Source organism: Symphalangus syndactylus, chromosome 5 (genome assembly GCF_028878055.3).
Source record: "Symphalangus syndactylus isolate Jambi chromosome 5, NHGRI_mSymSyn1-v2.1_pri, whole genome shotgun sequence".
Taxonomy (NCBI): Eukaryota; Metazoa; Chordata; class Mammalia; order Primates; family Hylobatidae; genus Symphalangus; species Symphalangus syndactylus.
The window spans coordinates 21,977,685-21,990,373 of NC_072427.2; the positions used below are offsets into that span (position 1 = coordinate 21,977,685).

The 12,689-nt window shown below is 50.4% G+C and overlaps 1 protein-coding gene and 1 long non-coding RNA gene across 4 annotated transcripts in view; both read right to left on the reverse strand.

Moving 5' to 3' along the window:
* The window catches only part of AP3B2 (adaptor related protein complex 3 subunit beta 2), a 50,410-nt gene extending 46,573 nt beyond the window's left edge, over positions 1-3,837 (reverse strand). For 2 of the 3 annotated variants that reach the window (XM_055277386.2, XM_055277385.2), the window contains exon 1: positions 2,940-3,836. In XM_055277386.2, coding sequence (XP_055133361.1) covers positions 2,940-3,052 — 113 coding nt within the window. In that variant the 5' untranslated portion in view covers positions 3,053-3,836. Of the gene's footprint in view, positions 1-2,939 lie in introns of all 3 variants that reach the window. The other variant, XM_055277384.2, reaches the window with a different exon arrangement.
* Positions 3,838-8,211: 4,374 nt separating this feature from the next.
* Positions 8,212-12,689, reverse strand: part of LOC129482137 (uncharacterized) — a 35,159-nt gene continuing 30,681 nt past the window's right edge. The window contains exon 3 of the long non-coding RNA XR_008657616.2: positions 8,212-9,734. This is a non-coding gene — a long non-coding RNA (uncharacterized lncRNA). The remainder of the gene's footprint in view (positions 9,735-12,689) is intronic.

The following is a 12,689-nucleotide window of genomic DNA, read 5'->3' on the forward strand; positions in this document are numbered from 1 at the left end:
GAATCTCTTCCCACACAAGGCAAATGGTTCTTAGACCAAGGAAAATATCTCCTCCTAGCCTCACAGGCCCATTCTATTCTTTCGTCATTTCGTAACCTCTTCCATGTAGGTTACAAGCCCCTAGTCTGCCCCTTAAAACCTCTCATTTCCTTTCCATTGTGGAAATCTATCCTCAAGGAAATCACGTCTCAGTGTTCCATCTGCTATTCTACTACTCCTCAGGGATTGTTCAGGCCCCCTCCCTTCCCTACACATCAAGCTTGGGGATTTGCCTCTGCCCAGGACTGGCAAATTGACTTTACTCACACGCCCCGAGTCAGGAAACTAAAATACCTCTTGGTCTGGGTAGATACTTTCACTGGCTTGGTAGAGGCCTTTCCCACAGGGTCTGAGAAGGCCACTGCGGTCACTTCTTCCTTTCTGTCAGACATAATTCCTCAGTTTGGCCTTCCCACCTCTATACAGTCCAATAACAGACCAGCCTTTACTGGTCAAATAACCCAAGCAGTTTCTCAGACTCTTGGTATTCAGTGAAACCTTCATACCCCTTACCAACCTCAGTCTTCAGAAAAGGTAGAACGGACTAATGGTCTTTTAAAAACACACCTCACCAAGCTCAGCCACCAACTTAAAAAGGACTGGACAATACTTTTACCACTTGCCCTTCTCAGAATTCGGGCCTGTCCTCGGAATACTGCAGGGTACAGCCCATTGGAGCTCCTGTATGGACGCTCCTTTTTATTAGGCCCCAGTCTCATTCCAGACACCAGACCAACTTGGACTGCACCCAAAAAAACTTGTCATCCCTACTATCTTCTGACTAGTCATACTTCTATTCACCGTTCTCAACTACTCATACATGCCCTGCTCTTATTTACACTGTTGGTTTACGCTGTTTCTCCAAACCATCACAGCTGACATCTCCTGGTGCTGTCCCCAAACTGCCAGTCTTAACTCCCTCTTAAAGTAAATAAACTTTGCTAGCAGGGCTATGCTGAACCTCCTTGGGCACTCTGTAATTGGATGTCCTGGGTCCTCCCAATTCTTAGTCCTTTAATACCTGTTTTTCTCCTTCTCTTATTCCGTTTAGTTTTTCAATTCATACAAAACCATATCCAGGCCATCACCAATAATTCTATACGACAAATGTTTCTTCTAACAACCGCACAATATCACCCCTTACCACAAAATCTTCCTTCAGCTTAATCTCTCCCACTCTAGGTTCCCACACCACCCCTAATCCCGCTCGAAGCAGCCCTTCAAGGCTATGGAGAAGCAGTATCTCTCCATACCACCCCCCTGCCAAAATGTTTGCTGCCCCAACACTTCAACACTATTTTATGTTATTTTTCTTCTTAACAAAATTAGACAGGAATGTCAGACCTCTGAGCCCAAGCTAAGCCATCATATCCCCTGTGACCTGCACGTATATATCCAGATGGCCTGAAGTAACTGAAGAATCACAAAAGAAGTGAAAATGTCCTGTTCCTGCCTTAACTGATGACATTACCTTGTGAAATTCCTTCTCCTGGCTCATCCTGGCTCAAAAGCTCCCCCACTGAGCACCTTGTGTCCCCTGCTCGCCAGAGAACAACCCCCTTTGACTGTAATTTTCCACTACCTACTCAAATCCTGTAAAATGGCCCCACCCTATCTCCCTTCGCTGACTCTTTTCTCGGACTCAGCCGGCCTGCACTCAGGTGATTAAAAAGCTTTATTGTTCAAACCTGTTTGGTGGTCTCTTCACACAGACGTGCGTGAAAATCCTCATCTTCTCCCCCGTCCCTCTAAACCCCCACCCAATATCCAATTAATCATCAGGTCTGAGGCTTCCACCTCTTCCACGCCTCAAATCTTCTGCCTCTCCCCTGGTCTAGGCCACAATCATGCCAGGCCTGTGAACTTCAAGACCCACCTCGCTCATCTGGCCCACTTCCAATCTCTTCTCCACAATGCAGCAGCCTGACATCCTTCTAAAATATAAATCTGATTATGTCGCCTGCTTAGAATCCTTCAGGAGTCCTCCTCACCCTCTTTTCTGGTCCAGTGGCTCACACAGATTGTGGCCTGGCTCTCAACCTTCCTGAAAGCCCTTTCCTCTGCCTGGAACATACCTCACGCTCCTGTCTCCCTTCTCTCCGGCGCCAGAGACTAGGTCCTCTTCCTGCTCCCACTGCCCCCATTACACTCGACTGTCCCTGACTGCTTCTTCATCTGTGCTCCCCTCTAGAGCAACCTGAGGACAAGAAGGGTCTCATGTTCACAGTTGTATTCCGTGACTAGTTCAGTACTCGACACAGTTGGCTTTTCATGAATGCTTGTTGCAGAATTTACGAATAAACAAATGAAGAAACAAACGAACGAATCAAAGGTGGGGGAGGGCGTGAAGGTGGAGCTGAACTACAGGGGCAATGCCAGGAGCAGGAATGTGAGGGTCAGATGGAGATGGGGACCAGAGGGAGGGGAAATGAATTTGCAGCAGGGCCAGGCTGGGAGGCTGTGCAAGCACATCCAGGGCCCGCCTTCCTGAAGAGGCCCCAGGCTCAAACTCAAGTTCGCTGACTCAGACCCCTCCCCCACATTTTTGGGAAGCCAACCCGCCTAGCACGAAAAAGGAAGGGAACCCGTAACGCAACGCCGCAAACCGGAGAAACACCTGGAACCGGAGGGTTTCTCCTCTCGAAACTGAGCTGGCCTATCCCCCGCCAGCCCCTATCTGCCCCCCGCCGTGTCCTAGGCCGGCGGCCCCTGGGGCCGGGGTGCCAGCGCTGCCCGCGCTGGGCCGGGGCTCCAGGCCGCAAGAGGGGGCCGGGCGGGGTTCCGGTCTGCGCGGCCGGGGCGGGGCCGGCGCTGGGGCCGGGCGCTGTCCATGGTGCCCGCGCGCCTCGCCCCGGCCCCGGCCGCGGCCCTCCCGCGAGCCTCCTGGCGGGCTCCCTCACCGCTTGTAGTCGGAGGAGAAGATGCCGCCGCTCGCGGGGTCGTGGCCGTACTCCGGCTCCCCGGGGCCAGCGGAGCCGCCCTTGTCTTCGCTGTAGGCGGGGGCGGCCGACATGGGGCGGCCAGGAAGACTTCGCCGAGGAGGAGGTTGCGGGGCCGGAGGCCGGCTGAAGCCGAGGAAGGGAACGCGGGCTGGTCCGGTTCGGGCTGGCGAGGGCGGCGGCGCGGCAGGGGTTCAGCAGAGATCGCAGTGTGCGGCGGCGGAGGCTGCGCGCGGATTTCTCAATCAGGGCCGCGCGCTGAGGTCTTAAAGGCACCGGCGCCAGCCGAGCGGAGGGCGTGTCCGCGAGGAGGTGACAGGGGCGGTGCGGCAGGGCCTGGCCCCGCCCATCCCTAGGAAATGCCCTCTCTTCAGGGAGTCTTCTGCCCTTTAAAGCGTCTTGGCTCATCTCCAGATCTGAAGGTGGGCGAGGCTGCTGGACGGACGCTGGGACCGTCTTCCAGGGGATGCGGAACACCTGCCCCCACCCCCTACTACCTGGCCTCGGCGGGACGGTCTTCTGGGGCTCCGCTCTCCCTAGACGCACGCGCGGATGCTCACCCACGCCGTGGATGGAAAGCGGGGATCTGGAGAGAAGGCTGTGCCCGCAGGCTGGGGGTTCTAGAGCGGGAAGGGGTCTAGAGCGGGAAGAGGCCGCACCCGAGGACTGGCCTCAGATACCTGAGGACGCTCCCTTTCCCGCCCCACCTTTCCTACAAAATCTGGCTTGGCAGCAGGAAGCCGAGGAGCTTCCTGGAGGTGGCGGAATTTAAGGAATTAAGGTCAGGGAGCTCCGAGGAGCCCTTGGGGACTTAGAGAGATGGGGAACAGGATATAGAGGACGGTGAACATCTCATTAAACTTTGGAAAGTAGTTTAATGAATCTTTCTGAAGCCTCCACGTCCACCCAGGAGGGCCAAGGTCATGCCTAATCCGGGGACACGTCCACGTCCACTGACACCTGAAAAGGAAGAGAAAGGGTCTGATGTGACCTCCAGGACTCCTGAGTCATGTGAGCCCTCCAGTTTAGCTCCTTAGCCCGAGAGACCCCTAGGCCCAAGGAAGGAGGGCTTGGATCAGATGGAAAGTAGTGAACTGGGCTGGGGGAAGAGGTAGGATCCAGTTGGGCCCGAGTTTGGGGCATCAGTTTAGGTGGCTGGAGTCTCTTAGCTGGGCATGGGGGCTGGAGGAGTTCCTAAGGCCTGAGTCTTAGTCTGTAACTAGCATCCCGAAGTCTCCATGGCCACAATTGGCGGGCCTACCTGGGAAGGAGTGGGGCCCAGAAAGGTGGAGCTTGGCTCAGTAGAGAAGTTCTACTGGGGGTAATTCTACTGGGGTAAGGTTCTATTGGGGTAATGGGAAGGTTCTATTGGGATAACCTAGACAAGTGGGTGGGTCTACTTGGTTCTGGTGGCTTTGTGCCTGCCAGAGAAAAGTGGATCTTGAGTTTGGAGAAAACTGGCCTGGGTGGGGAATAGGGAGAGAAGGGCCTGGATTTTGCAGTTGCGCGTTTGTAAGGCGCTTTGGCTAGTCTGCTCAGGAGGTGGGATGGGTCCTGTGTAGGTAGCTGGGCAACACTCACCGAGCTGCTGGAGCTCCCGTCTATTTGCCGGGGGTCCAGGCTGGGACCTGGGGCGAGCAGACTCAGTGCAAAGTGCTCACAGTTGCTGCGCGTGGAGTGATAGGATGGTGGGTCCGCGTCCATCGCTTCGCTCACTCTGCGCAGCACGAGCCAGCAGGAGCGCAGCAGCGGCCGCTGCCCCTGTTTGGATACGATGCCTTTCCAGAAGCTCAGAAATTTCCCAGTAGCCCACAGCCTCCTGAGTTCTTGCCTGCGGGGATCGCCAGAGGGGTGCGGATCAGAGCCAGGCTTAGGTCCTATGCCCTGTGATCCCGCACCCCCATTTCCCGAGACCTCAGGGACCCTGAGTGCCCAAACCCTATTTTCAGAGACACGTACCCCCAGCCTGGGACTTCAGTCTTTATCCCCGAGTAGCCAGCTCACAGGTGGGGCGTGGCTTGGTGGGGCAGCCTCTGCAGACTTGGGCCTGTGTTTCTGCTGGAGGCACTCACCCTCAAAGTGGATGATCTCTCCATGGCCGCAGTATACGCCCACGTGGGCCCCGCACCAGCGTCAGGTGGGGGACATCAGCCTGAACAGGAAGAGGTCTCCTGGCTCAGGCTCCCTACCCTCCAACTACACAGCCTCGAAGTGTTGACCCAGGGAAGCCTCAGAGAGGTAGAACTTAATGGTGCTGACTGCCCCAGTCAGGGCCTGCATGGAGAAAGGAACCTGACTTCCTGGCGTTTACACAGGCCCGGGATAGGGAGGAGGTGGGTCCTTCCACTGACCATAGGTCGGATGGTCTGCCCAGGGCTCAGGGAGACCTGTCTTGGGCTTGGCCCAAGGCAGAATGTCTTCACTGCCACACACTTGCCTCCTTGTGCTTAAGGGACTCCAGAGGTCCAGATATCACAGATACATCCTGCCTCGAGCCCCTACTGAGAACGCTTCAGTTCCAGCAAATGGTACCTCCTCCCCATCCAACTGTCTTCTCATCTCAAAGTCCAGCCATTCCATTCTCTCCTCCTCCCCACTGCTCTAGGATCCCCTTCCCCAACCAGCTCCCATCTTGCCACTGCTCCTGAAAGCAACACCAGGGACTGGGTGGGTGTCGGCTGGTGCCTGAGTTGAGCAGAAGACCTGAAAAAATAGGGAAACCTGGATGAGATTTGGACCTAGGACAAGCATCTCCTCCTAGATCTGTGTGGAGAAGAACCTCTCCAGCAACCTCTGTTGAGCAGCTGCTCATTTGATGCTTAATACAATCACAAGATAGGAACAATGTCCCCATTTTCAGGATAAGGAAACAGGTTTACAGAGGCTATACATCACTGGACTACACGCAGCTAATGTATTCCTGCATGTTTCTGTGCCCTGTGCCCTTTGTACTAAAATCAGTCACCTCTCTTAGCTCTTCTTCCTCCATAAGGAAGTGAGAAACCTGCTTAGTTCAGGCTTCTCCCATCTCTACTGGAAACAGAAGGCTTTTGGGACTTGGGAGGATGGCCCCATTGCCTGCACTGTGCCTGATGTTTGATCTAAGAGCCTGGGAAAGTGGGTGAAGGTAAGACCTGTGGTAATGGAGCTCTCCAGGGGTGTTAGAGAAGCTGGGAGCAGGAAGTAACACACTACCGCCAGGTGTCTGGGCATCTTTGTTGGAAGGGAGCAGAATTGGCTCCAGCAGATTTGACTGGGGTGGGAAAGACCCATATGCAAATGAAGAGCCAGGCTGCCCAGGCCCACCATGCAGAATGCCAGCTACTGTGTGGCTCACTGTGTCTCTCCCATCCCTGATCCTTCCTTTTTCTCCTGGCCCATTCCATAGTATCTTCTGCATTTTTTTTTTTTTTTAAGATGGAGTCTTGCTCTGTCTTCAGGCTGGAGTGCCGTGGCACGATCTCGGCTCACTGCAACCTCCGCCTCCCGGGTTCAAGTGATTTTCCTGCCTCAGCCTCCCAAGTAGCTAGGACTACAGGCACCCACCACCACGCCCGGCTAATTTTTGTATCTTTAGTAGAGATAGGGTTTCACCATGTTGGCCAGGCTGGTCTTGAACTCCTGACCTTGTGATCTGCCTGCCTCGGCCTCCCAAAGTGCTGGGATTACAGGCATGAGCCACCTTGCCCAGCCAAATCTTCTGCTTATTACTGGGTCAGTCTCATTTTCTCAGACTGGTAGCTGTGGAAGACCCAGGTGACCAACTCATCCCAGTCTGCCTACAACTTCCCATGTGTTAAAATTGGAAACCTTGCATCTCAGGAACCCAGGAAAACCTGAATATTGGGTTCCCCTAGGATCCGGTCTCCCCCTTTCCATCTCCTGCAATCTCAGAAGGCCACAGGGAGAACTCAGTCATGTAAACAGCTCTTTGGTTTCTGGTCATGCCCTCCTACCATCTACTAGGTAGTGAGGGCACCTTGAACCCTACTCCCCTCTACCCTCACTCCTGCTGGGCCAAGCAGAGGTTTACAGCTATGGAAGAGGGCAGACTGTTCTGGCCCCTGTTGAGGCAGTGGGCACCCCACCTGCAGAGAGGACAAGACAAGCTGAAGACTTCTCCAGCCGTCACCACGTGGCCACTGAGGAGGTGAGGACAGAGGCTGTCCAGCCTCTCTCCTCTCTCCCTCTGGCTGTGCACTCCTCCTGTGGAACTGTTTGTCTGTCAGTGCATGGTTGTGCATTTGATGTGCATGTGAGTCTGCACTAAAATGCTGGACATGACACGGGACTGGGATACCCAGCCCTGGCTGTGCCACCTCTCTATATGGGACATCAAACCAGCCCCTTCCTCTCTCTGGGCCTCAACTTCTTGTGAACTAGGGACAATAAGCTCAAAGGGCTGGACATCACAGGGCCATTGTGAGGCAGTAAGAGCTCTCTGTGGGCTGGGTAAGGCTAGCCAGCAAGGTTTGTTTATCTAAAGTCTGCCCCTAAGCATGCAGATGTGGGTGTGGAGAGGAAGGGTGGGGAGAATACATCTTTCCCAGCTCAGAGAAGAACAATGGGCCCTCAGAGGCTGGCGGCCTCCCTGTGACCTCTGCCCCAGAGCTCTCAGGGAATCACCTAGATGGAAAGGCCCTGGGGAGCAGGGCCCCACCCCGACTCTCCCTCTGAAAGTTCCCCAGTGCTGGTGGGGGTGGGGAGGCACTTCAGCCACCATCAGCTGGGCGCTAGACTTTGAGTCTAGGTCTAATTAGGACATGCTCCTTCAGATAGAGGATGTAGGTCCACACCTGGTGCTCCATCCATAATGATTTATTGCCAAAAGCTGTGCTAAAGCGTCATTTAGCCCTAACAATAATGACTTGAAGCAGATGATGTTATACTTCCCATTTTACAGATGGGGAAACTGAGGCTTGGAGAGGTTACAAGCTGGTAAGTGGCACAACCAGTATTCAGGCCAAGTGGTCTGGCTCCAGTGCCCGTGTCCTTCACCACTGTACAGTATCACCTTTCTCACACTGCTGGCATGTGAGGTCCCCCTTCCCCAGACCCAACTGCCAGGAAGTGCTGACCCCCATATTCTTCCTGACCTGGAGAAACAGCTACCCTTCTCCTTAGTTTTTGCTGAGTCAAGCCACCGTTTTCTTTGTGAGAAAGAAAAGGGGGCAAGGCCTTGGAGCTGTAAGAGCCCAGGGAACAGAGACTCCCACTCCTGGGGCACCTGGCCTGATCATGCCACCCACCCTATGAGGACTTCTTGCTGGGGGCCTGAGCTCTTCCTCCCCTCACCCTGACTGAGGCTTTCAACAGAGCAAAGTAATGAGGGTGGTCCTGCAGCTGGGTGTCAGGGTGACAGGCAGTCTTTCTGAAGCCCAGGGCTCTGCCTTTCCCCAGAACTGGGCCCCTGCAGGACCCCAACCAGTGGGGTCAACCCAATTTAGTGACAACCCTAAATTGTCAGCTCCTCTCCTCACCTTTCCATTTAACCTTGGACAAAGTGTCCCTCTGTGGAAGGCAGGGCTTTGGGATCACTGCTCCTAGCCAGCCACCTTCAGCAGGAAAAAGCATCAGGGAGTAGGCAGTTCCCTAGCACACCTTGCTTCAGCCCTTCTTCCTTCCCATACAGAGCCTTTGGTTATCCCTTCCCTCTTGGCACAGAGCAATCCCACTTAAATCTGAGCCCCCAACCCAATTATCTCACCTTGCAGTGGCCATGCTCACACCTTGCTAGATGTTCTTCTTCCGTGGCTAGAGAAGGAAGGACAAGCTGTCCACCCTTCAGGCAGATAAAGAGACCAAGAGGGAAGCCCTGGGGCCCTGTTCGTCATCACTGCCCAGGCCAGTCTGACAGCAGCAGTCCTTCCTCCTAGCAGCTCTGAGGCTGGGGTCCAGGTGGGTAATTGGTGCCCCCATCACCCCCTCTTCAATCCTCCTGGTGTTCAGTCCTACCCAGACCTGCTTGTGCCTCCTCTCTGAACTGGCTCTTCTCCTTCCACTGACCCCCAGTGTGCTCAGATGCCTGCCACATGCCCAGGTTGTGGTCAGAGAACAAACAGTGAATGATTTAAATCCCTTTAAATTTATTGAGGCTTGCTTTATGGAGTAACATATGGTCTACTCTCATGAACATACCATATGTAATTGAAAATGTTTATTTTGCAGATTAGGGTATAGTATTCTATAAATATCAATTAGGTCACGGTAGTTGATAATGTTCAGATCATCTATGACTTCACTGATTTTTTGTACAGTTTTTCTGTCAGTTGTTAAGAGAGGGATGTTGGCCGGGTGCCATGGCTCATGCCTGTAATCCCAGCACTTTGGGAGGCCGAGGCGGGTGGATCATGAGGTCAGGAGTTTAAGACCAGCCTGGCCAAGATGGTGAAACCCTGTCTCTACTAAAAATACGAAAATTAGCTGGGCATGGTGGCGGGTGCCCGTAATCCCAGCTACTCAGGAAGCTGAGGCAGAGAATTGCTTGAACCCAGGAGACGGAGATTGCAGTGAGCTGAGATTGCGCCACTGCACTCCAGCCTGGGCAACAGAGCAAGACTCCTTCTCAAAAATAAAAATAAAATAAAATAAAAAACACAAAAATACAAAAATTAGCTGGGCGTGGTGGCAGGCAACTGTAATCACAGCTACTTGGGAGGCTGAAGCAGAGAATTGCTTGAACTCGGGAGACGGCGGTTGCAGTGAGCTGAGATCATGCCACTGCACTCCAGCCTAGGCGACAGAGCAAGACTCCATCTAAAAAAAAAAAAGAGAGGGATGTTAAGACTTCCAAATATGATCGTGGCATCATCTATTTCTCCCATTAATTCTGTCAAATTTTGCTCTGTGGATTTTGAGATTAAATTGTCATGTTAAATATTTTATGATTGTTGTCTTTTATCATTATGAATGTTCCTCTGTATCTCTGCTAATACTTTTTGCTTTGAAGTCTATTTTATCTGATATTATGCTCACTATTCGCATCTATATCTTTTACTATCCATTTACTGTCAATCTATTTTATGTCTTTATGTTTAAAATATATCTCTTGCTTTTTTCATTTTGTGAATCTCAGTTTTTTGTTTGTTTGTTTGTTTTTGTTTTTTTTAAGGGAAAGTTTTTTGTTCTGTCACCCAGGCTAGTGTGTGCAGTGGCATGATCATAACTCACTGCAGCCTCAAATTCCTGGGCTCAACAGATCCTGCCACCTCAGCCTCCCAAGCAGCTGGGACTACAGGCACATGCCACCATGCCCGGCTACTTTTTTCATTTTTTTATTTTTAGTAGAGATGGGGTCTTGCTATGTGACCCAGGCTAGAGTTGAACTCCTGGGCTAAAGTAATACTCCTGCCTCGGCCTCCCAAAGTCCTGGGATTATATGCATGAGCCACTGTACCATGCCAATCTCTGCCTTTTAATTGGGCTGTTTAGTCCATAGATATGTAATGTAATAATTGATATGGTTGAATTTAGGTCTATCATTATTTATTTGTTTTCAGCTTTTGCCTTCTGATATTTGTTTCTTGGTTCTTCCTTTCTTGTCCTCTTTTGGCATATTTGAATTTTTTTAAAAAGAATTCTGGCTGGGTGTGGTGGTTCATGCTTATAATCCCAGGACTTTGGGAGGTGGAGCAGGGAGGATCACTTGAGCTCAGGAGTTGGGAGACCAGCCTGGGCAACATGGTGAGACCCCACCTTGACAAAAAATTTCAAAAATTAGCCAAGTGTGGTGGCACACACCTATCATCTCAGCTACTTGGGAGGCTGAGGTGAGAGGATCACTTGACCCCAGGAGGTTGAGGCTGCAGTGAGCCCCGTCAGGTTCCTGCCACTACACTCCAGCCTGGGCAACTGAGAGAGATCCTGTCTCAAAAAGAAAAAAAAGAATTTCATTTTAAGTATCTGCTGACATTTAGCTCTACCTCTTTGTCTTATATTAGTGGTTTCTCTAGAGATTGTGATATAACTACCTAACTTTTCACAGTCTACTTAGAGATATTATTGTATGACTTCACATGAAACATAAAAGCTTTGCAACTGTATAGGTCCACTTACGACCATCTCCTGCCCCATCTTTTATGCTGCATTTGTCATATATATATTATAACTACACACATTATAAACCCCAGAAATGTTACACTTTTTGCTTTAAGCTGTCCTGTGCATTTTAAAGAGAGTGAGAATAAAAAAGTATTTTGCTTTTCCTCACATATTTACCATTTCTGATCCTCTTCATTCATTCTCGAATCTAAGATTTCATTCGTTCTTGAAGGTCTAAGATTTTCTCTGATAGCATTTCTCCTTAGCCTGAAAAATTTCCTTCAGCAGTTCTTGTGGTGTAGATCTGCTGGCAATGAATTTTCTTAGTTTTACCCGAAAACACCTTTATTTTATATTTATCATCCTGTTGGACATAGAACTCTGTATTAACTGTCCTTTTTCTTTCAGCACTTTAAAGATTTTTCTCCAGTATATCTATACTTCATAGTTTCAGGTGAGAAGTCAATGATCCTTCAAGTTGTTGTTCTCCAAATTGTCATGTGTTATCTTTGGCTGCTTTCAAAATTTTATCTTTATCTTTGTTTTCAGTAGTTTCATTATGATGTGAATAGGAGTGGTTTTCTTCATATTTATCTGTGGTTCCCTGAGATTTTTGAATCTGTAAATTTTTATCTCTTACCAAATTTGAGTATTTGGGGCCATTATTTCATTAAAGTTTTTTTCTGCCCCATTTTCTTTCCCATCTTCTTCTAGAACTCCAATAAATACCACTACCTTAGTATTGTTCGATAGGTCAATTGTTTTCAGAGAAAGATGTGTCTCAATGTTTCTTTGATTTCACTGACCCATTCTTCCGACACCCCCAATTTTCTTGTTAAGCTCACACATTGAATATATTATTTTAATTTTTAGTTCTAGAATTTCTATTTTTTCAAATTTTCTTTTCTCTGCTAAAACTCTCTATCCATTTATTCATTATCGCTATCTTCTTTAAAGTCTTTTGTAAATATCCATATCTGCCTCAAAGTTTTTTTCCCCAATATTTGGCTGATCTTGGTATCTATTTCCATTGACGTTTTTATTGTCGAATTACATTTTCTTTCTTTTTTCTTTTTCTTTTATTTTGAGACAGAGTATCCCTCTGTCACCCAGGCTGGAGTGCAGTGGCATGATCTCGGCTCACTGCAACCTTGGCCTCCTGGGCTCAAGTGATTCTCGTGCCTCAGCCTCCCAAGTAGCTGGGATTACAGGTATGAGCCACCACGCCCAGCTAATTTTTGTATTTTTAGTAGAGACGGGGTTTTGCCATGTTGGCCTGGCTGGTCTCGAACTCCTGGCCTCAAGTGATCCACCCACCTTGGCCTCCCAAAGTACTAGGATTACGGTTGTGAGCCACTGCACCCAACCTACATTTTCTTTCTTTCTGTTTTTATCTTTTTTTCCTCTTCCTCTTCCTCTTCCTCTTCTTTCTTCTTGCCTAGGATTTAAAAAAAATTGTGGCCGGGTGAGGTGGCTCAAGCCTGTAATCCCAGCACTTTGGGAGGCTGAGGCAGGTGGATCTCAAGGTCAGCAGTTTGAGACCAGCATGGCCAGCATGGTGAAACCCCGTCCACACTAAGAATATAAAAGTTTGCTGGGCATGGTGGCACACGCGTGTAATCCTAGCTACTCGGGAGGTGGAGGTAGGAGAATCATTTGACCCCGGGAGGT